Genomic DNA, 22,651 nt, shown 5'->3' with positions numbered 1-22,651 from the left:
AACGTAATTAATAGATCGCATGATTTGGCGAAGTGCAACGGCCTCAAATGGGTGATAATAGAAACTTGGCGATAGTATAAACATGGCGAAAACAGGCTCATCACCCTACTTGCGAATCTATATTAGTTATACTTAATCTTGAAACGAATTTTATGGATAAAAAGCAAAACCCGGCTCACAAACTGGAACACCCACCTTCTACTTTTTGAGTTATAGACGTTATAAGACCAGTAAGTCAGTTACAACAAAGTTCAATAACGAGTGAAACTAGATCGTATGTATGTGTAGTTGTAGAAGTCCTTTTCCGTCGAATCTTTTTGATAAACATCCTACTTGAAAAATCAATAACGATTTTCTTTTCAGTTCCAGTTTCACACAAACAACACATTATCGGCATTATTTATTTAATAGTCAGTTATGATACGGTTTCATTTTTTTTGAATCCTCACTTTCACTCTCTCCTAGCTTCTGTCACTGTATATAACAATTGTTTGACCTAACCTGCCCATTTTTCATGTGTATGTGTGTGTATGGTTTACCTTCTACTCTTCCATCATCTTGTTTTTTTTGTCTCACTTTTCTTTTGTGTTTTTCGTTTTCTTTGTTTTATACATAAATATCAATAAATAAATAACATTAATATTCTGGTTGGTTTTTATACCGTACACTTTTTTGTTTGCTTCTTGATTTTTAGTTATTCTTTATTCATTTTATGACATCATCTTGTATATACATATATATCAATTAAAGCATTTTCTTACATTCCTTTTGTGGTTTAGTTTTATTTAACTTAGAACAATAGCTCAACATGTTCCGTTTTTTCATCCTCTTAATACCGGTGTTTTAGGTTTTATTTCGCTTATGAAATAACTTAAAATTTTGCTTTTATCCCTACCAGTGCCCGTTTCTTTTCTTCCGGCCACATGCGTTTGTTTTTCATACAAAAATAAATTTGTTGAAAATTCTTTACTAAAATTATCAAAATTTCATTAGATCTACTAGTAGTATAATATTTTGCGCTCTCATTTTCCTGTTTTAGTTCTTATGAATCATTAACATTTTCTCATTAGATCTGTTTTGAGAATAACACTTTTCTCTATATCTCTCTCTCTCCCTCTCTCGTCCGGTGCTTCTGAAGCACCCGACTGCGGTCTTCCGATACAGTTAGCTTTCCGTTTTAGTTTACTCGGTAAAAAAGTTGGTAACATATGTGTTTTCCTACAGTTATCTGTTGCTCTCAGGTTATTTATTTATTTTTATATTTATATATATAAAAATACATTCCTCGCTTCATTCGTCCAATTTGGCGTTTTTATCTAGGTTTTTTTTGTTTTGTTTTGGTATCAATTCTGTGTAGCGTTTCCCTACACCCGAATCTTATCTCTCATACTCGGCGTGCTGCACTTAATAAACTGATTATCCTGTACAATTCTATCAAAATTAATCTGCATTAGTGTACAAATTTTGCTTATGCATTAATTTTCTCCTAATTATAAAAGCATTTTAGTTCGTTCGTTAATTTTTTGTTCAGGGGGGTGTACGTAAATCAAACACTCTATGAATGCTTTGTTTGCTGTTTTTGTGGTTCTTTATGAGTATGACAGTTCTCTAGCACTATTATGGCATATTCGGTTAGTTTCTGAATGGGTACTGTGATAAATGCCTGGTTATTGACAATTCTGCTTATTTTACAATGCTTGTTTTTTGGTTTGCTCACGTTAATGTAATGTGTGTAGCTTGATTTTAGTGGTACAAAAATAACTCTAGCAATAGTTTTGTTCTCTTCAAACGAGTGACACATTGACTATTTTAGTAGAGTTGGTTTGTTGTGGTTTTTTTTCCTGTTTTCCGGTTCATTCGTTCCGCTCTAAAGTGATGCTTTATCACACTTCTGTATTTTGATTACTTTTGTTAGTAATATAACATTCAGTAGAGTGTGAGAAGTTATTCATTTTTTGCGTTTGCGCTTGTATTTAGTTTTTATTTAACACATATTTGTTACAGCTCTTGTTCCGGCCTGCTTTTGTTTGTTTTTTTCGGCTCAAGCGCCGATGTCGAAGTGCCGTTACTTGTTCTATTTTGTTTTATTTTTTTCCTAGCTGTGAGGAGTTTACATTAATTTCAATTAAGTTTGCCAGAGCCCTTTAGCATTTAAGGTTACAATAATTTCGTTGCTTATGCTTTAATTTCTGCCTATCGTTAGATTAGTTCTGCTCATCGGTTTGTCATACATTGAGTAATATCTAGCAACTATATAGAATTTCTGTTCACTAACCTGAATATATGTGGTTTTGTGGTTTCTTTCTGCTTCGCTTAATAACAAAAGAGATTATAACTACACTGATGGTTTATTATCTCGCTCTTACATAGGCTAAGTCTATTAGTTTGTCACACGCATGGCGAAGTGATGGGATACCACTATAGTTACTATATTCATAGTTAGACGGAGACACTGATCGGAGGCAATTGAACATTTCATATGCCGGAGCCAATGACGTCACACAACATGTTCTCTTTGGGTGTATATGGAAAAGGTATTGCCGTTATGGTGATAATTATTATGTTCTTTCCATGTGTTATCGAACATAGATAAACAATATTTTTTCTGTAACACCGAAAGATATTCGCACAAGTATGAAACTACTAAGCTAGGGCTTGAACATTTGCATGGGATGACAATGTTTTGTTTCTGAAATAAGAGCTGCCAGTTTTCCGGCTTTTGTGTTCGCCTAACTATGAATATAGTAACTATAGATACCACATGTTAGAGCGAGATCCCATGTTGGAGCCCGTGAATACATGGAGACAGTAGCTTTTTGCTCCATCTAGTAGCTATAATCTCTTTTTAGTAACACTTCTTTTTTATCCTCGAGATATCTTGTATAAATACTTTTCGCTTTGCGCTTACCAGTGTTTTTGGTTGCAATTTTTAAAGACGTGTTTGCGTCAAAAATTATGCTTCGATTACCATAAATAGCTACTTGCTGCTAGTGTAGAAACTTGAGCAAATGAGTTTTGATATTTTAAAGCATTCATTAAAACGAAAAATCGTAGGAAATCTAGTTGAAGGCATTTTCTCATAATGAAGGGTCCAACAAAAAGGAAATCATTTGTGCAAACATAAAGCTCTTGGAAAGTCAAACTGTTTAGTAGTAAAGACTACCTTTATTACCACCGGTCGATTATTAGTGACGGTTTAGCCCATTTTCTACATTCTCCGTATATAACATGCAATATAACTTTGTCGATTGTAATTCAGTGAGTTTTTGTAGGAACAATCAATTAGAATGATAAATGAAATGATAAATGAAATATTTTTGTACAATCAAACGCCTTGAAGAAGATAAAATCCATGGATCGAAACGTTGGCGTAAATTATAGCGTATCGACGCTATAATTTTGGACTGTACAGCTGAAACATCACTGCCCCTGAGTTCTTTTCAGGTAGTTCAGATTCTTGGGCATTTGTTCGTAGAATTGTGACAACCGAATCGATCAAATGGGCGCTTGAAAGTTTTTCTCCGTATAGGTCTCCCGGAAAGGATGAAATCATTCCAGTTCTACTACAAAAAAGAGATGAACACTTCAAGTATAGTTTGAAAAAGGTTCTTACTTGTAGTCTTGCAACAGGATACATTCCATTAGCGTGGTGGGAAATAACTGTCAAATTCATTGCCAAAGATAGCCGCGTCACTTATGATGAGGCAAAGAGCTTTAAACCGATCAGTCTGACCTCCTTCCTCCTCAAATCAGTGAAACGATTAATCGACCACTACATTCGGGATGTTAGCCTGGGCAACCACCCGCTGCATGGAATGCAACATGCATATCAGCAGGGGAAGTCTACTACCACCCTGTTACAGAATGTTGCCTACAACATTGAAAAAGCTTTTTCACAAAAGCAATCAAGTTTAGGAGTTTTCTCGATATTGAAGGTGCTTTTGACAACTTGTCTTTCGAATCCATTCTGGAAGCAGCACGAGGTCATGGAGTACCATCATATATCACGAACTGGATACACGCAATGCTTAGCGACCGACATCTGTTCTCATCGTTAAGACAAATAGTGATAGGAAACTGAGTGTCTGCGGATGTCCTCAAGGTGGTGTGCTGTCACCACTTCTATGGAAGCTTGTCGCCGATGGCTTGCTGAGGAAATTTAATGAGCTTGGTTTTCCAACGTATGGTTTCGCCGATGATTATCACATAATGATCACCGGTATTTGCATTAACGCACTTTTTTATTTGATGCAACAAGCCATATGTGTTGTTGAGCAATGGTGTCTTCATTCATGTCAATCCAAATAAAACATCAATGGTGCTTTTCACGCAACGGAGGATTACAACCGGAGCTCGTCCATTGCAGTTCTTTGACTGTGAAATTATTATCGCAGATCAAGTTAAGTACGTTGGGGTAATTCTTGACTCAAAACATAATTGGACAGCTCACAGCGAATTCAGGATCAAGAAAGCTAGCATGGATTTCGGCCAATGTAGACGGGCTTTCGGCCAATCTTGGGGACTCAAACCCAAATCCATTCAGTGGATCTACACAACAATTGTTAGACCAACACTGGCATACGGGTGCCTTGTTTAGTGGTAGAAGGGATTAGTCATGACAGTCCAATCAAAGTTAAACCATATTCAGAGGATGGTCTTGATGGTGATGACTGGTGCGTTCTCGACAACACCTACTGCTGCGCTAGAGGCACTCTTGAACATAAAACCACTACATGTGTTTCTGAAACAAGAAGCACTTTCTTGTGCATACTTGGACTCTGGAACAGTAACCCAATAGATCGCAACAACTACAAGACTGTGGCCCCAAACGGTTAATTGGGATGAGTATACACTTGCTCCCAGTGACCCAGTATAGAACTTTGAATGTGAGAATTCCTCTTCGCGAGGAATGGTTCTTTGTTGGAGGGCCGAGCCGGTGCTGGTGTCTAATGTCATAAAATGAGATTAAACCAATCTAATTCGCTTGGTAGCTACTGTACCTTATTCCATGCAGATATCTTTGCGATTCTGTGTGGCGTACAATCAGCACTTCAACGGGGAACTTGCGGTAAAAGAATCTATTTTTGCTCTGACAGCCAGGCTGCCCTGAAAGCACTTAGTTCGGCAGATTCGAGAGCGAAATTAGTAATCGCATGTCGAACTCAAATCGAAGAACTTAGCATTTTAAATGCTAATCTACCTTCAATGGGTACCCGGTCATTTTCGGTATTACTGAAAATGAATGGGCGGACGAATTGGCTAGAGCTGGCGCTGCGATTGACTTCGTTGGTCCAGAACCAATTCTACCACTGTCGACAAGTTGGATAAAGCACAAGCTTCGCTCTTGGGCTGCATTCGAACATGCCAATCATTGACGTAGCTTGCAAACTTGCATTCAAACAAAGACTTTTCTGCTGGATGTGAGTCCGAAAATGCCATAGAATTTGTTGCATTTATCCAAGTACAGCACTACAGTGTTCTAGTCAGGGCACTGACTGGACATTGCAAACTCAATTATCACATGACTGTTCTGCGCGCTGAGTATTATTCATGTGATCGTTGTGTATCCGATTACGGAGAGTCAGCATGAAAAAATGGGCATATTTCGAGAATTTTTCTTAACGCAACAAACAGGCGAATCGGGATCTTGGTAAATGGGATTTATAACAAAGGTACTGAATCACGTAAAATATTTTTTTCAAGTAAATTCATCTCAAATGGCGGCTGTGCAGCATTTTCCCCCATGCAAGTTTTTTTTGGAAGGGATCCATGGCCGGAAATCTATCTCCCTTAATTTTTGACTTAGAGCCCAAAACTAAAGTTTTTCTGATTTCTTATGTCAGTCGCAAGCGACGCACGTAGGATTTTCTCTTCCATATTTTCACGCACTTTTAAGTGAAAAAATGTCATCAAAATCGACACAAAATTTAAATTAAAAAAAAATTAAGAAATAAAAAATAAAATCCTAAGTACGTCGCGGGAGAAATCAATTTTAAATATACTTTGAAAATTTCAAAGCGCCAAAAATCATTTGTTCGAGCTACATTTCCGGCCAGCTCAAAAAAAGTGGTTTCGAGAAAAACGCGGCTAAAGAATTCAGTAGGACACACGGGATATACATAAGAGGCGTTGCGACAGAATTGAAAATTTGAACAGTTATATATTGTTTTCGTCTTCCATGTGGGATATCTAATTTAACATTCTAAAGCACATTTTAGACTAGTAGATAGAAAATCGCTATTTTTGAAATTCTACAGTGCTATAACCCCTTATATCAATACCGCAAAAGTTGATTGAATTGAACAGTTTTTCTAAGACCCCTTCTATTTTAAATTTGCTGTAAAATGAAAAGTATGATAGATAGGTACGGGTTCTGCAATGGGCTCTGGTACGGGTTCTGGTACAGGTACTGGTAAAAATGTCTTTCCTAACTACAATGTTCTGCGTGACAAACAATGTAACGAGCGTCCAGGCGATCAGTTTGTGGTTTATTTCCGACCGAAATGCGCATATCGCAAATAAGTAAGAGTCTCATTTCGCTAGCGTGCGCTAAATTATAAAGGTCAAAGCTGTTAAACTTCATGTTGTTCTTTCAGATCTAAAACATGCCAACGCACTAGCAAATGACCCACGCTTTAATATTGAGTAAACGTCGTCGAAATAAATGGAGTTGTAACAAAAGAGTCGTTAACTGTCACCGACCTAAGCATTGGGTTGTTATTTTAAAAACCCTTTCGGCCGGTTAAGCTACTAGTAGTCAAATAGTTTAACTCAGTATCAGGAACAGCTGACGCAAAAGTTATCATCCTTTCGAAATCATTGTGATTGACATTCGAAGGTACTTCCAAACAACGTACTCTTGAACAAGCTTCGACTTCCGGTACGCATATATGTTTCGAAAATTATGAGCTGCCCTAACTGCCAACAGCTAAATCACACAAGTACCTACAGCTGAATAAAAGTACCTAGTCAGTAATAGAAAGTGAAAAAAAGAGAATCATTGCCAGAAGACCTACCTCTTGATCTGCAGCTACTACGCGATTCGGGCTACAATATGGACGAAGCGGTTGCGTAATATCTCATTCCGGGCCCAATGTCGCACTCCAGGATCACGAAGTACTTCCGTTGCAGCGGAGATTGGAGAGTCGGATCTCGAACAAACGTGCCGCTATTGGAAGGTTGACCGCATACAGAGGCGCAAAAATTGGCAAAATTATGTTGTTATGTGACTGCGATCGTGGCATCTACTGCGCTTCGAGTGATGGGAATAGTACAGCAATTGAGTGTCTTATTAAAAAGTCTAAGGCGTTACAATGATTCTGCGAAGCGAGGACAATAAAATCGGATGTTCGGTGAGAACGAGCGAGCGTTCTTTGATTAAATCAGCCGAGAACCCCGATTTCTGCGTAGCTCTGCAATGTGACTAGCTTTTGAGCCAATATTTGGGAGACCCCCGTACATCATCGCGGTTAACCGTGGCTAAGGCGCTAGAAGTAATGGGCAGGCTTCGTGGTACCTAAGGAATTGGGTGGCACCTGGGCTAGAGGGTGTCCAAAACTTTTGGTACAAAAAGCTGACCGTTGTACATTCCACGTTGGCTATATGTGTCAAGAGGGAGTTACGCGGACCACGCTTATTGCCGGATTTCATCAACCGTAGTATACCCAATTCACCTCCCCAAGGACAGCAACTGGTCCAACCCATCAAAGTACAGACCAATTACCTGTCTAGCAAGTCTGCACAAGATCCTGAGCTCCATCATTGTGAGGTATAAGTAGATCACTCTTTACACAGTTTATAGAGAACAGTTGCGCAAAGAGTGAAGTCAAGAAAAGTCTACCTATCGAGTACAATTGGAATCCATCTCTGATATCTCTGCAGCAAAGCTGAATTCTAATTTTGCTCGATAGGACTTTTTTGGCTTCACTCTCTGCACAATCTTTGCGTACCTTTCTACTAAGGCCTTTGACTGAGATGTGAGTCGGTAAAATGTCATAGTTACGAACGACTGTCGGACACTCGTCCTCTTTCGCATTCCATCTCTCGCGATGAACGGACGTCGCTAATCTACAATCAAACAGACAAGCAGTGTGTAATCAACAGTACCTTAATATGGCCTATATCGATTACAAGAATACGATTCATACCGCACTCGTTCCTCATCGAGGTATTGAAGATGTATAAAGTTCATCCTCCAATCGTGAGGTTCCTGCGACAGGCGATGGAGAGGTGGACGACAACATTGCAGCTCAGAAGTGGGGAAGACGTGTTGCGGTCTAAAACGATCCGCATCTTAAGAAGGACATTTAAAGGCGATTCCTTTAGTTCGCTTTGGTTTTGTTTGGCAATGAACCCCCTGAATAGGACACTCAATCGAAACGGGCAGGGCTAACAGATAAACTATGGAGAAAGTTCACCAGAAGAGGTTACCTACCTTCTACATGGACGATCTCAAGATCTGGATTGGTATATTAAGGAGAAGACCACTTTTCTGTTGCATTGAGTGTCGATTTCATTGGAGACCTTCATGGTTATCCCTTTTATAGTTCGTTTCATTATCGAATAATATAGTCTCAATTAGAATTAGTTATTCCTTTGTATTCCATGTGAAGCCAAGAAGTGTCCAAAGATCTCGGAAGTTTTGGCGAGGCAGGTATGTTTTACGATTTCAGTCATCAATCACAAACATATTACAAATACTGATACTTTCAGTATCGACGACCGTTTAATTAAACTCTTCAAAACTCATGACGTTCATAAAATGGCATACCATAGCATAGGTAAATGTTTAAACCTAAATAGGTTTAAACTGTACGGTAACTACAACATCCCTTCTGGAGTGTTGGTAGTTTATTTGTTAAATTACGTTTTAATAATCAAAGAGAACATGTAAGCATTCCCTTCAGGGTGTTCTATCTTAACAGGTAGGGTTTTCCATGTCTTCGGGAGTGAAAGTATTTAAAGGCTCGTCCCTGAACTTTTCTCACCAACCCGGAAAGGCACAAATCTCCCAACAACATGAAGTACTACTTAAGCCATATGTTCTGATTTCTGATTTCAGATAATCTGCCCGTCGTATTGAGTGTCTTAAAGTAGGCCAAAGATAACGCTACCAGTACTCGATTTACGATTGGGTATCGCGTCTACATTCCTGTTCGCAGTGTGGAGATTGACGGCGTTGGGTTTAAAATGCCGAGAAAAAAACATGCTTTTTTCGTTTGCCTCTCGCGGGGAATTGGTTAAGAATCGTGACCTGGCATCAGACTGGTTAAGCATGACTTTCACCGGATCTGCTGTCCCGAGTTACGTTGAAATGGATCAGGCTCATTTATCTGTTATCCTGCTTGTACTGCCGGCCATGAGTTATTTCACCTGCAAGTATCTATATGACACGGCTACTTAATAGTCGCTATACGGCAAACATGAGGACGATACTAAAATGAAAACCACTGAGAAGTGAATTTATATGTATTTGACAGTTGCGTTTCAACTGCATTGCATCAATCACTGCGCCACCTACAAACGTTTGCCACACGTGTTGCAGACGTCTGATTTATTCGGCATTTCAGTTGCGGTTGTTTATATTTATTATTTCGGCGTTAGTCTCGCCGGTTATCTTTACCTAAACGGTTTCTTGCCAACTCATGATGACGGCTCTTGCGACCCCTGCAAGGGGGAATTCTTTTTTCCCACCTACAAACTCTAAGAAAAGTTCAAACCGAACGCCATTCCAGGTTTCTCGTAAAGGCCCTAGATTGTCCCAAATAGGGGTGCATAATAAAAACTATACATCATCAGTGCTGCTATAACTAGGAGTCTCAAACGCTTTGTGGAGAAAAAAATGTTTGTTCGATTACACTATTTTATACAGCAAAACTATCTAAGAACGAGTTACAGGGAATGAATACTTCTGCACGAAAAAATATACACTGAGAAAAATGTCATTTTTCACAAAAAAAAAACAAAAATTTATGATAAAAATTCAAATTGCAGGAAACCCCATTTTTTATCATTTTTTGTATTTTGTCAACAAAAACCTAAGGAGAAAAGAAATATTTTGAATGTAATTTCATGATGGAGAAATTATCAGAAAAAAGTTTTTCTAACAATAACTTTATACATGTTTTTAAATTTCATACTTAGTTTTCGAGATATTTGGAATTTTGCACCAATAAAATCAATTAATTCATGTTATTATTTCCTTTTTAAAAGTTTTTCGCGTTACCCCATCGTAAATTGTCAAAATTCTCATGTTTATCGTTTTACATACATAAAAGAAGCTTTTTCAGTGTATTTAGATCATGGAGAAGCTTTAAATAAAAAAGTTTTCCTAACAACAACTTTCGACAAATTTTCATAATTCATACTATTTGCAGTTAAAAGTAGAATTTTATTTTTGAATATGATTCAAAACGCCATTTTAAATCAAAATTTTTCGCGTTTCTCCATCAACAGCAATTAGTTTTTCGTAAGGCTCATAACATTTCCTGTAACTTTTCCATTGACATCAAGGCGATATTGTAAACCATTTGAAAGCTACATGAAAACAACCAAAATATAATTCAACTATATAGTAAAATCATCATATTCTATGGTTGAATAATATAGAAAAATCTAATCAAAACGAAAACGGGGTTACTGTCACCAGTTCGTCAACGGTCTTACGAGAAAAAACATCGATGAACGCTCTGTAGAGTAAAACTCTATGCACGTGTAAGCGAATTAATATTAACAAAAGCAAGTATTCGATTCCGAACAAATATCTGCGAAGACACTGTTCCAAAACAATGGATGCAATGTTGTTTGTGATTCATTTATTCAGGTCCGGAAATGAAATGTTCCATAGATAGTTTTAGCTGTTGTTTGAATGGACAAATCCAAGTGAACTCTGTTTTAGTTACAATAGAAAACACCTCCAACGGGATAACTTGAATGGCTAATCCTAAACCAGCGATGGAGTAAGTCAACAATTGAGCAAATTTGCAACTTTCAATTTAAGCTACCACAAACAAGCCATTACGAAGCCAATCAAGAAGGAACTGAATTCCCAATACTCGAGCAATTCTTTCGACAGTGACTTAGTTAAAACTATTGATATTCTTATCGCGTATGAGCTTACCATACTAAGCATAATAACATGACCACAATATAATCAAAAATCGACGTATCTAAATAATAGTTGCTGCACTCTGACGTGATCCACGTAATCTTTTGCTAAAATTGAGCGTCTTGATAAACAACTGCTTCACAGTTACACAATATTTAGAACAAAAAAAAAGTCAGCATAAACCAACACTGTTAATATATAACCTCCTATCTGTCAGGTTTGAAAACACACTGTTTTTGTCCCTTTAATCTCGCTTTCAACATTATTTAGTGTGTGGGTGTGGTTCTCTGTTATTAATATTTAATACATCAATGCTCGCCATCGCTTTTCCAGTTCCTCAAAAAAAAGTTTCCTATATTTACACTAGTTTTTCGTTACGAAATACTTCATCAAATTAGTGATACCACCAATAGTAGTTATTTATGCCCTAGCTTTTTCTCTCTTCATTTCACGCTAATTTTAATACATTTATGTAAAATCTACTGGTATCTAGCTTTTTTCTTTATACAGTTTTTTTTCATCAATCCACTACTGTTTTGCTTTGAGCAGAGTAGTTTTATCGCTTCTCAGCATCGCATTCGCAATGGATATCTGGATGAGTATTTTCGGTGACTCCTTTCTTGGTGGTGACTTTTGGGCAAAGTTCACCTCAACCTGTGTATGTTTTGTTTAATATTCTTTTTATTGAAACCCGTTATATTTTCTAGTCCTCTTTGAATGTTAGCTTATAACATCACTGCTTGTTTCACGGTGGTTTCCATGTTGAACGTTCATCGCATAGAAAGTGTATTTGCATATTCTTTTGTAATAGGTTCGGTTTGAGTGTGTATTGGAACTAGTTTTTCAAATGATCGAGTATATGATAAAATCATTGTGTTCTAATTGCAAGTTCGAGATGTTGGCCGACGCTCTATTATTTTGAACTCACCACAGCAGACTTTTTTTGTTTATTTTCCGCCGGCCTCTGTCCGCACTGAGTGCCAATCACCGACAAGACTGACAGATATCAAAATGTCATCGTCTTCAGAAGTCTATCTGCATCGGGGTACTGAATTTGTTGCACTAACACGGCACTTTGTATATCCGTGGCTCCTGGATAGAATCCGGAAAAAGAGTCGAAACATTTCTGGTGTATTTTTCTTGGTGACGAGAGAAATATTTACCAATTGATCGATTTTTTTAGTGTCAACTGACTCACGAGGAATGTTACTAGAATTTTCATCCTGATAATGAAGCCTGTTTTTTCGCAATTCACTAGCGCCGGACAGAGGAAAGGAACGCAGTGGTGTTGTCTCGGAAAAGCGAGATCACTGTAGAATGGCATTGATTTTAATTGTATGTTTCCTTCAGTTCTTGCAGTGTATCACACTGGAACCACCATTTACGAACCAAACCGGGAGTTCGTAAATTGAATTAGTTCGTAAAAAAAGAGTTCGTTATTTGTGATTTAGTTCGAAAAAAAGTTCGCTTCACATTCCTTGACACTTGACGAGTATATGACGGAAATCGATGAGCGACATCATTGTGAAGGCCAAGATGGCGACTTCCGGTTGGGCAAAATTGTCTATAACCATACCATCACTATGTGCAGCGAGGACCCGTTTTTTCAGCCTCTTGAACTTTAGACTGACAGGGATATTGACAAATTCACGACATATTTTTTTTAATAAAACGAAGTTGTAAAAATATTTCTCTTTAGTCCCATGACAATCTCAAAATCGCTTCATGATTATTTAGTTTAAATTGCAGTGCAAAACTATCAAAATGATATATTTTTGTACATGTTGCATTTTTGAGATAAGAAAAAATATAGGCCTTTCTCGAATTTGGATTAGTTTGTTCGCTATAGCCCATCAAACGGAATTTTCTATAAGGCTGACAAAATCGGTTTAAAAAGCTGACAAAATCAGGGGCAGATAAAATCGGGCCTTCATTCCGATTGAGTATTGCTGAAGTTATGGTAAATTTATCTGAACCAGAAGAAGGAGATCTTGATTTTCAAAATGGATTCCGACATCGATTTCGTCATCTACTCGACAATTTCATTTTAGAAATACCAACATTTTTGAGGTTATAGTGAATTTATCTCAACCGGGAGTCGGCATCTTGCATTTCACTATGACTTCAACCATCGATTTCCGTCGTAAACTCGTCAACTTCATTCCGAAAATACTCATATCACTGGAGTTATAGTGAATTTAGCTAAACCGGAAGTCGCCATCTTGGATATAAAAATGGCTTCATACATCGTTTTTTGACATGTATTCGTTTACCTTATTCCGGAAATACCTCGCATTTATTGGTTATGATTAGCTAAGAAAACATTAAATTGTACCACTTAATACTGCGCTGTGAGAACACAAACATTTTTTACGAACAAGTTTCGTAAAAAAGAGTTCGTTATTTCGAATTTAGTTCGAAAAAAGTGATGTAAATCGAATATTACGTAAAAAAAGAGTTCGTAAAAGTAAGTTTCACTTTATGATGTTTTTCATTCATCATCAGAAATATCTACTAGTTTCGGTAAAGTCTTTCTAGCTTCCATCGCACTCAAGTTGATGAGGTTGCTTTTCTAAATTTATCTCGTTTTCTACAAGATTTCCTATCTTTATGGCACTGATTTGCATTCATAGGCAATATATGCTTTGAAAGAAAAAATCAAAAAATTATTCGAGTCAAAAAAACGAATTCTAGGGAAGTTCCAAGAAGTTCATGGAAGGATACAATTTAAATTCTTCAGGGAATCCCTACGAACTACAGGGACGTTTTGAAATCATCAAGGAAAATTATCCAATATCAGGAAAGATTCCCAACTTCAAAAATTTAATTCAAAAAAGCCTGGATGATTTCAAGAAAATGAAATCCAAATATGAAGATGAATATGATGAATATATATTGAGAGGAGTGGTCTTGGACAACTTGCCTCAAATTGGTCGAAGGAAATATACCGGAAAAACTCAAGTTGGACAACCAATTCAAATAAACTTTCTCTAGTAATTATATCTCGTGGAAAGGGCCAATGCCGTGAAGGCAGAGTGAAAATTCGCCATAAGCAAAGTGCAAAGTAAGCAAACTTTATAACAAGACCAGTAAGGAAACAACAACAAGCAACTTGGAATCAGTTCTCATCAACGATTGGAAGTTGCTGTTGATCAATACACTAGAACCTCCATTTACGAGCCAAATCGGGGGTTCGTAAATTGAATTAGTTCGTAAAAACGGGCTCGTTATTTGGGATTTACTTCGTTAAAAAAGTTCGTTTCACATTTCAAAATTCGTTGGTTGAGCAATATAATCGATAACCATAACAATACGAATATTTTTGGAACAAGTAGATGATGAAAATGAGTGCTTTGCCCCCTTTGAAAACTAATATGGCGGCTTCAGGTTCTTCAATATTCTTGATAACCCTAACAATGCGGATATTTTTGGAACGGGTTTGACAAGTAGATGATGAAAATGGACATTTGGAACCTGTTTGAAATTCAAGATGATAATATACAGTGAAGATACGATGTTATCAGTCCCTGATTCTGTCAGCCCCAGATTTTATCAGCCTCCCATGAAAATCCTCCAAATCGAATCGCTAAGATGCAAAATATGCAAAAATATTTTTTTTTAATTCTGAACTGGAAGACTCACTTAAGAGAAATTTATACTAAATAATCAGAAGGGTTTATGAGGCTATGTAAAGGAACTAAAGAAGTATATTTTAACAACTTCGGTTAATTAAAAAGAAAGAAAAAATATGTCTAGATTTTGTCAATGTCCTTATTTTGTTAATCTAAAATACACCAATGGGCTGCTAAAAATAGGTCTTCACTATGCTTGAAACCATAATGATCGCTGTATTTTTGGAGCGCGCTTGACGAGTAGATGGAGGACTAGATAGTTTGGTGCCATTTTGGAAACCAATATGGCGACTTCCAGTTCAGCGAAATTCTATATAACTGTAACCATAAGGGAATTTTTGAAATGGGCTTAGGGTTGCCACCTCTGGAGAGGCTTTGACCCGGAGATTTTCACTGATCTGGGGGGTGGTGGATTTTAAGTGGAACGAGACAGAAATTGGAATCAAAGCGATTGCTAGGCATTTTAGAGCACTTTAATCGATTTTTATAACCACGTTAAAGAAAAACTGTGAATTTTTCACGCTTGAGAACGGTTTTATCGGTTTAATGTGGTGTAGTATTTCACTTCCCCGACTAAGTGCCAATAATACAAAAGCACCAGCTACTCTCACTGTGGCGGTCGAACGAACATTGCTCTCCTCCACAACTAACAGGAGAAGGAGAGCAAAGGAGGCAGAGCTGCGACATCACACTATGTGGTGTCGGTTATTCGTCACCAACAAATTTTAATTTCGCAACAAAGGGGCAAAACTCACCTCCCTAGCCCAGTTAAGGATCACTGCTGGAGTAGCAACAACACCGCAAGAACTCGTTTGATGTTGACCTAGTCAGTTGGATTAGAACAAATCTGCCAGACCTTAGTGCAGCTGGCGATAAGCACCACTAAGAGTGAAATGATTTGGTAAAATTGCAGTAAAATAACTTTTTTACACCATTTTGAGCGACTTAGTGGAATGCAACATTTCAATTGTAGCACATATCGAAATAATACTTTCCTTAACCCTCCGGAAGTCGCGCATATGGCTTACCGAACGAGCAGCCGCCGGTTCCCTAAGACGATTTCGCTATGACGGAAATCGATGAATGAAGTCATTTTGAAGGCCAAGAGTATATTAGAGTGTATTAAGCCATTGCACAATATTGGCTATAACATTTGCCCTAATGAAGCATTGAAATTCTGCTGATATATCGCGTACATACTTCAAGGATCATTAAAGCATGTATGCTTCACATGTGTGTGTAGTGTCATTATAGAGCAAATATAAAACCGTAGTGCTGGGGGTTTATTAGTTATGCATCTTGCCTCTGGAAAATTATATTCGGCATATTTTATTTCATTTGAACATATGTAATATAGCTCAAAAAGTAAAAAGCAGCGCACTTCCCGTTGTTTTAAACAGTATTTTAATATTTTTTCCTTTTGTTCATCATACCGAAAAGGAAACATATGAAGTCGTTGCAAAACCATTGCGGAAAATGACAGCTAAAGCTTTCTAATAGCATGGCTCGTGCCAATATTAGGCTTTAAAATTTAATATTTGTATGCTGGTGAGGAATTCCACAGAGATCCGTCCGAAAATCGTAAAAAGTCAAAAAGATTATTTGGAGTCAAGAGCAATTTTTTATAAGGGCGTAGACGTTTCCACGTGTATATAATTATTGTTCGATAACCGTTCTTTATACAACAAAACTATCTGAGAACGAGTTACAGGAAATAAATATTTCTTTACAAAAAAATACACACCGAAAAAAATTTGTCATTTTTCACCAAAAAAAATTTATGTTAAAAATTTAAATTGCAAAACATCCCATTGCTTTAGATTTTTTATATTTCGTGAACAAAAATCCAAAGAGAACAGAAACATTTTAAATGTAATTACATGATGGAGAACTGATCCCTAAAAAGTTTTTCTAACAATAACTTTATACATATTTTTAAATCATTCAATTGACATATAAAATTGTAATTTTATTACAGAATATGATTCTAAGTATCATTCCAAATCAAAATGTATTTAACAAAAATCTTCCAAAATGCGATTGTTGTCGAGATATTTGGAAGCAGATAATACGTTATAATGCTTGTTAGAATTCGCTATCTTGGATTTAAAAATAGCTTCAAGTATCGATTTGCGTCATCAACCCCATTCCGAAAGTGGCCCTATTGTTGAGTTTATGGAGAATTTATCTAAGCCGAAAATCGCCATCTTGGATTTCCAAATGGATTCAGACATTGATTGCCGTCATCTACTCGTCAGCCACGGAAGCACTCATATTGTTGAGGTTTGTCTAAAGCGGAAGTTGCCATCTTGGTTTTCAAAATGGCTTGATATATCGATTTCCGATTTCATCTGCTCGTCAACGCCATTCCGAAAATACCCAAATTTTATTTGTAAAAGCTAGCTAAACTTCACACTGTACTGTACGTACTCAAACTTTTTTACGAAGCTGGTTCGCAAAAATGGAGTTAATTCGAAAAAAGAGTTACGTAAATCGAATATTACGTTAAATAAGAGTTCGTAAATGGTGGTTTCAGTATAATACATCGATGTAAATCTAGTGTTAATTGGCGAAAGACCGGTCAGGTCAAAAACGCTTTCAATGAATCGTTAAACTAGTTCCTCTGCGCACTAGACCATATATAGTACTAGTATCGACCTTGAAGCCAACATAGTGCAACATAGCGAAATAAATATACAATATGCCAGACTTAACCAATTAAAAAAGTAATACCAAATCAGTACTTTTCTCACCTCGCCGATAAACGTTCCGGAAACCACCGTTTCGTATAACCTCACCACACCACAAACGCCCCTCCCGGAATCGCTAACCATCTTAACAGCTAATTTCCGAGTGATTCTCCTGATTTATATACCGATCACTGAAGGTCTGAATCGTGAATGGGGCTGGTCTGGTGTCATTGCTCTTATCGCTACCGCTGCTATTGCTGTGGTGGTGATTGTTGCCACCACCACCACCACCGCCTCCATTACCCCTTCCGCTGACCATTTTCTCACCGTGATCACCATTGTTCAGGCTGTTTGCGTTGATCATTCGGATGTTAGCATAGGACGTTCCACCCACTCCGACTGCTGCCGCCTGCTGCTTGTTCAGGGTCGATGGATCCAGCGTGATCGGAGGTGGTATGCTATTGAGCAGTTTTGCCGTTTCGATTTGATCCACCGAAACCGGTGGAGGTAGCGCAACATGATTGTGGCCATTGTGACTACCGTTGCTGGAACCATTCCCATTGCCACCGTTGCCGTTGCAGTGCGTCATCATACCGTTGTGGGTTACACCAGTTAAGCTGGTCGGAGTACCATGCGAGTTGGTCATCGGTGTGCTGAACGAAATGGGCGGCTGAATGCTGGTAGGCGTCTGCTGGGGAGTATCCAGTGATATCAGCTTATCGGGCTAGAAGTGAATTTAAATATGTAGAATTAATATTGTTGCATTGCAGTATTGGACTCACCACCGGTGGACATCCGGGAACCTCAATCGGCCCATTCTCATTTACCAGCAAGATCGGATCCTGCGATGGCATGGTGGGACCAGCGGAGACCACTGTGGGATGTTCCCGAATAAATGAAGTTTCCCAGCATTTGCCTTCCTGTGATTGTAGCGGTCCATTCATGATCCTAGGAGAAGCGGTTTTTGGCGGGGTGCAAGTTACCATCGAATCTGGGATGGTAACTCCGGTCGCTTCACTTAGCAACCGCTCCGCTACAGACCGCGGTCCGGGAAGGGGGATTAAGTAATCCGATGAGTTGGGTACTTGTAGACAGAAGTCGTCGTTTCCGGGCGGTCGCATTATCGTGGTATCTCGTTCATTCGACGGCGGCCGGAAGAAACTAGGTAACGGTGCGTTCATAACTTCCGGATCTTGGGTGCAGGTCGTGAGTCGTTCCAGCAGATTCGAGAACGTTGGCCGTTCCTCCGGTGTTGGGTTCCAGCAGTCGGCCATTATGCGATAGATAGCGTTGGGACATCCGGGAGGAGCATCGAGGCGACCTCCTCCGGTGACTAGTTGCATCACATCACGATTGGGTAGACCAGTGTACGGCATCAGACCGAGGCTGAACACCTCCCAGAGCAGCACACCGAACGACCACACGTCAGTCTTTGAGGTGAAAATACCATCCAGGAAGGCCTCCGGAGGCATCCATTTGATAGGTAGCATCGCCTTACCGCCTTTCCGATAGTAATCCGATCGATAGATATCGCGAGCCATCCCAAAGTCGGCTATCTTAACCACCCGACCAGGGCCCTTACTACTGAGCAGACAATTTCGGGCGGCGATGTCACGGTGAATGAATCGCTTGCTTTCCATGTACCGGCAGCCCTTTGCCACGTCCAGGGCGCAGAAGATTAGATCCTTCATCGTTAGTGGAGATGGACGTTCCTGCGGAAGTAAGAAACAAAAATTTGTGAATTTGATGAACAGTGAGAGGGTGGTGCCAAATGACTTACAGGTTTGTTGCGGCCTTCCCGAAGGAAGTTTTTCAGATCACCACCGGCAAGCAGCTCAAGCACAATAAACCTACAAAATAGTTCAGAAAGGTTATTCCGGATTTGGTCAGAAGCTCTGAAATTCTAACCTCGGATGGCGATCGAAACAAACACCTATCAGGTGCACGATGTTTGGATGGTTAAACTTGGCCATGATGGCCGCCTCCATGAGGAAGTCCGACTCTGCCTGACCGGTAGACATTTCCGGAAGAGTCTTGACGGCTACCGGCATCTCAACTGCGTCACCGTCCCGATGTCGATAAAGACCTTGATAGACCTCACCGAAAGCTCCCTGACCAAGGGCCCTGATGATTGCAAAGTTAGCGTTAGTTAGTTAATAGCACTTGAGCATGCTGTCGTCCGAACTTACTTGACAAGCCGTAAACTTTCACGTGCCACCTGGGGCAAACTCTTAACGTCAACGTTTCCGTTCAGAATACCGTCACAACCGTAGTTAGGATTAAAGTTGGTCAGCCCCGTATCGTCCGCGGTGCTACGCAAGCGGCTCAGCTGCAAGTCCTGTTCAAGTAGCATCTTGTGGCGGAGAGCGGCTTGCCGCTTACGTTGATAGCGATTATCTGCAGGTAGAATAGGCCTCAGTTATCCTGCCGTACTAAAAATCTTTTCTGTTTGTTACTTACATAAAATGAGTATTAGACTAGCCAGTGCTGCACATAAAATTATCACAATGGCCACAAAGAATATGATAAGGTACTTCATTTCTAGAGTTTCATTTTGTACTGCAAATAAAAGATAGTTTTTGAAGTGCCCGCTTCAGATATTCAGCCAAATTCTTACATTCACAAGCAGTATAATTATCAGGTTTGAGCGTCCAACCATCGGGACATATACAGCCCACCGTAGCTCGGTACTCATCTAGTGCAACGCACCGGTAATCACATCCACATCCTTGGATAGCGGGGATGATCAATACCGCTCCGTGTCCGCTGTTAGCTCCAGAGCTCTCCATTGATAGTTCCGGAACGTTTCGTTTGGACACCAGGAAAGAACTTCCTCCCTGTCCGTTAGTGGAATTGATCATTGTATCGCCACCGGAGAATCCTCCACCTCCGCCACCAGAATCACATCCACCGCCACCACCACCGAAACCACCTTGTCCGTGAGTCCCTCGGGGCGGATAGCACGGTAAACCTCCACGACCACCTTCCAGCAGCGATGCGCCGTATTTTGGATCCAGACCCATGTCGGCTTGTGCGCGCCAACCTCCACCGGGGCCGGCATGACGAGCCAGATCCGAATGGGCAGTTCCAGAAACATCCTTTTTACCTAGTAGAAACTTCTTTCCGTGTTGAATATCTTCATCCAGGTAGCGACCTACACCAAGACCTCCACCACCTCCAGCCACTAGTAGAGGTACAGCGGTGTTTGCGGAGTTGAGCTGAAAGATTTTATCCCTCACGTTTTGTTCATATCTGGAGTATGCATGCAAACTTACCAAAAACACGTAAGTTCCTCCGCCTCCTCCACCAGCGCCGTCCTCAATGACTGTATTCTTCACCTGCTGCGTCTTAGAGGTATACATCTCCTTTGAGTATTGCTTATTCCTGGGCTCACAAGTTTCGTCTCGATATCCCATAGATTTTATACAGGCATGTTCTCCGCTCTGCCCCACAAGGATATATATTTCTTCATCCTTATGCAGCTCCAGTACACTCAGAACTAGTGCCCCTCGAGAAGATCCAACTCCACCTGAACCAAGACCACCACCGGCCCCTTTGGCAATGATTCTACAGAATATAATAACAACGGTTAAACAACACTTCAACGCTACGGAATCAATCAACTTACGTGTAGTAACCCTCATTAGGAACCTTCCACGCCTGGATACCTTTGAACGGATGACTGTCAATCACATGGATAGCACTGAACGCTTCCGTATTATTGTATGACTCCAGACAGTCAGCTGGAGTTGGACCTTGCTGCCCTTTGGCGCCACAAGTATTGAGCTCGATATCTGCAAAACATATAAACAACGAATCAATTATACTCCATTCCGTGCACAATTGACTGTCGCCCAAAAACTTACAAGACTTCCCGACAAAGTCTTTGTGAGGTTGTTTGATCCCGCCGATCCGTGGATCCCAGTAGTTGTAGCCTTGCAGGTGATCGGCCGGTATGTTGAGTCCGAAACATTCCGGACTCAGCGAGAAATCATCAATCGCTACATCCGAAAAGATACGCATTCCCATGCGAGCCTCGAACTGCAGATAATACCTAGTAGGTGAAATAATGAGGAGATGATCAATTTTATTACGAACTCTCGTCCGTGCGTGAATGAGATTCATACTTGGTGGTAATATTTGGTAGGACGATATCCTCCCGGACCCAATCTTCGCCGAGATTCTTCGAGCTCCACCACAAAGTGGTGGTGACGTTTTCCTTTTCCTTGATTTCCACACTCGATAGATTGATGCTACCTGGATTCATACCATACTGATGGACGTAGAAGCGAACCTGGACGGAAATTAATGAAGCGAGTTAGAGCGGAATGTTTCCAGGATGATTAAATGCCTAGGTACTTACTACACATGAGTTACGATACGGAGAGGACACGTTGCTGTGTACCAAAGGTGGCGGATTAAATATTACGCTGTTCATGATGGCGTTGCTGGCCAGTCCTACCAAAGTCTTTTTCTCACTGTCGTTGGCATGCTGGTTCATGTTAACGAACATGTAGTACCCTGGGAAATAAAGTTGGTAAAGTTTGTATGAAAATCACCTCAATTTAAATAATTCAACGACTAGAAATTAATGTTCGCTCCACACAGCGAAGCAAACGAACAAATTCTACCTATGCCGCTTATACTCTGTAGAATCAGCGATCCCTCACTGCGAAGTAAAAAGTGTGCCCACCAAGGAAAATTACAATTTCGACTGACTTTAAACAAACTTGTATTAGACATACACCACAAGAGGTTGAACAGTTACTAAAGGCGAAAATCATTCGTTTTCGAGCGCTCGGTCGAGACACAAATGTTTTGATGCCAGTCCGTGCAGTGTATAGCGACAAAGAATAGTGCTAATCCGCGTTCACGATTATCTTGAGCACTCTCCGCCTCGTTGAGGTTTTATTATTTTCCCCTTCTTTTATATTTCTGTTTCTGAGTACCGTTAGCCGGCCAGTGATTAGTAAAGCAGTGGTCTTCTAGTAAGTCGCTAGATACCGTTACCTACACAAGTTAAATATTATTTTTCGTTTCTCCTTCTTGGTTCTCCTACTAACGTGCACTGGGCAATATGACAGTGCAAAAATGACGGCGGTTCACTTCAAGGTGGGATGGACGTCGAAACAAAATCGGCTCCCCGGCTCAAAGTATATCCAAGCTCGGCCCCTCGTGATCTCGTTTCGGATTAAAGATAAAAAGTATTTGAATCTGTTGCA

General features: G+C 39.6%; 1 protein-coding gene across 1 annotated transcript in view; it reads right to left on the bottom strand.

The window, feature by feature from the left end:
* Positions 1 to 387: 387 nt before the first annotated feature.
* The window catches only part of LOC131692842 (tyrosine-protein kinase receptor), an 87,925-nt gene continuing 65,661 nt past the window's right edge, over positions 388 to 22,651 (bottom strand). The window contains exons 6-17 of the mRNA XM_058980163.1: positions 21,793 to 21,950; positions 21,557 to 21,723; positions 21,296 to 21,483; positions 21,058 to 21,223; positions 20,705 to 20,996; positions 20,047 to 20,647; positions 19,890 to 19,988; positions 19,619 to 19,826; positions 19,338 to 19,553; positions 19,210 to 19,279; positions 18,212 to 19,141; positions 388 to 18,153 (exon numbers count right to left, since the gene is read on the bottom strand). Coding sequence (XP_058836146.1) covers positions 17,575 to 18,153; positions 18,212 to 19,141; positions 19,210 to 19,279; positions 19,338 to 19,553; positions 19,619 to 19,826; positions 19,890 to 19,988; positions 20,047 to 20,647; positions 20,705 to 20,996; positions 21,058 to 21,223; positions 21,296 to 21,483; positions 21,557 to 21,723; positions 21,793 to 21,950 — 3,674 coding nt within the window. The 3' untranslated portion in view covers positions 388 to 17,574. The remainder of the gene's footprint in view (positions 18,154 to 18,211; positions 19,142 to 19,209; positions 19,280 to 19,337; positions 19,554 to 19,618; positions 19,827 to 19,889; positions 19,989 to 20,046; positions 20,648 to 20,704; positions 20,997 to 21,057; positions 21,224 to 21,295; positions 21,484 to 21,556; positions 21,724 to 21,792; positions 21,951 to 22,651) is intronic.

Source organism: Topomyia yanbarensis, chromosome 3 (assembly GCF_030247195.1).
Source record: "Topomyia yanbarensis strain Yona2022 chromosome 3, ASM3024719v1, whole genome shotgun sequence".
In the NCBI taxonomy this organism is placed as follows: Eukaryota; Metazoa; Arthropoda; class Insecta; order Diptera; family Culicidae; genus Topomyia; species Topomyia yanbarensis.
This window is presented reverse-complemented; position numbering and strand designations above follow the sequence as displayed.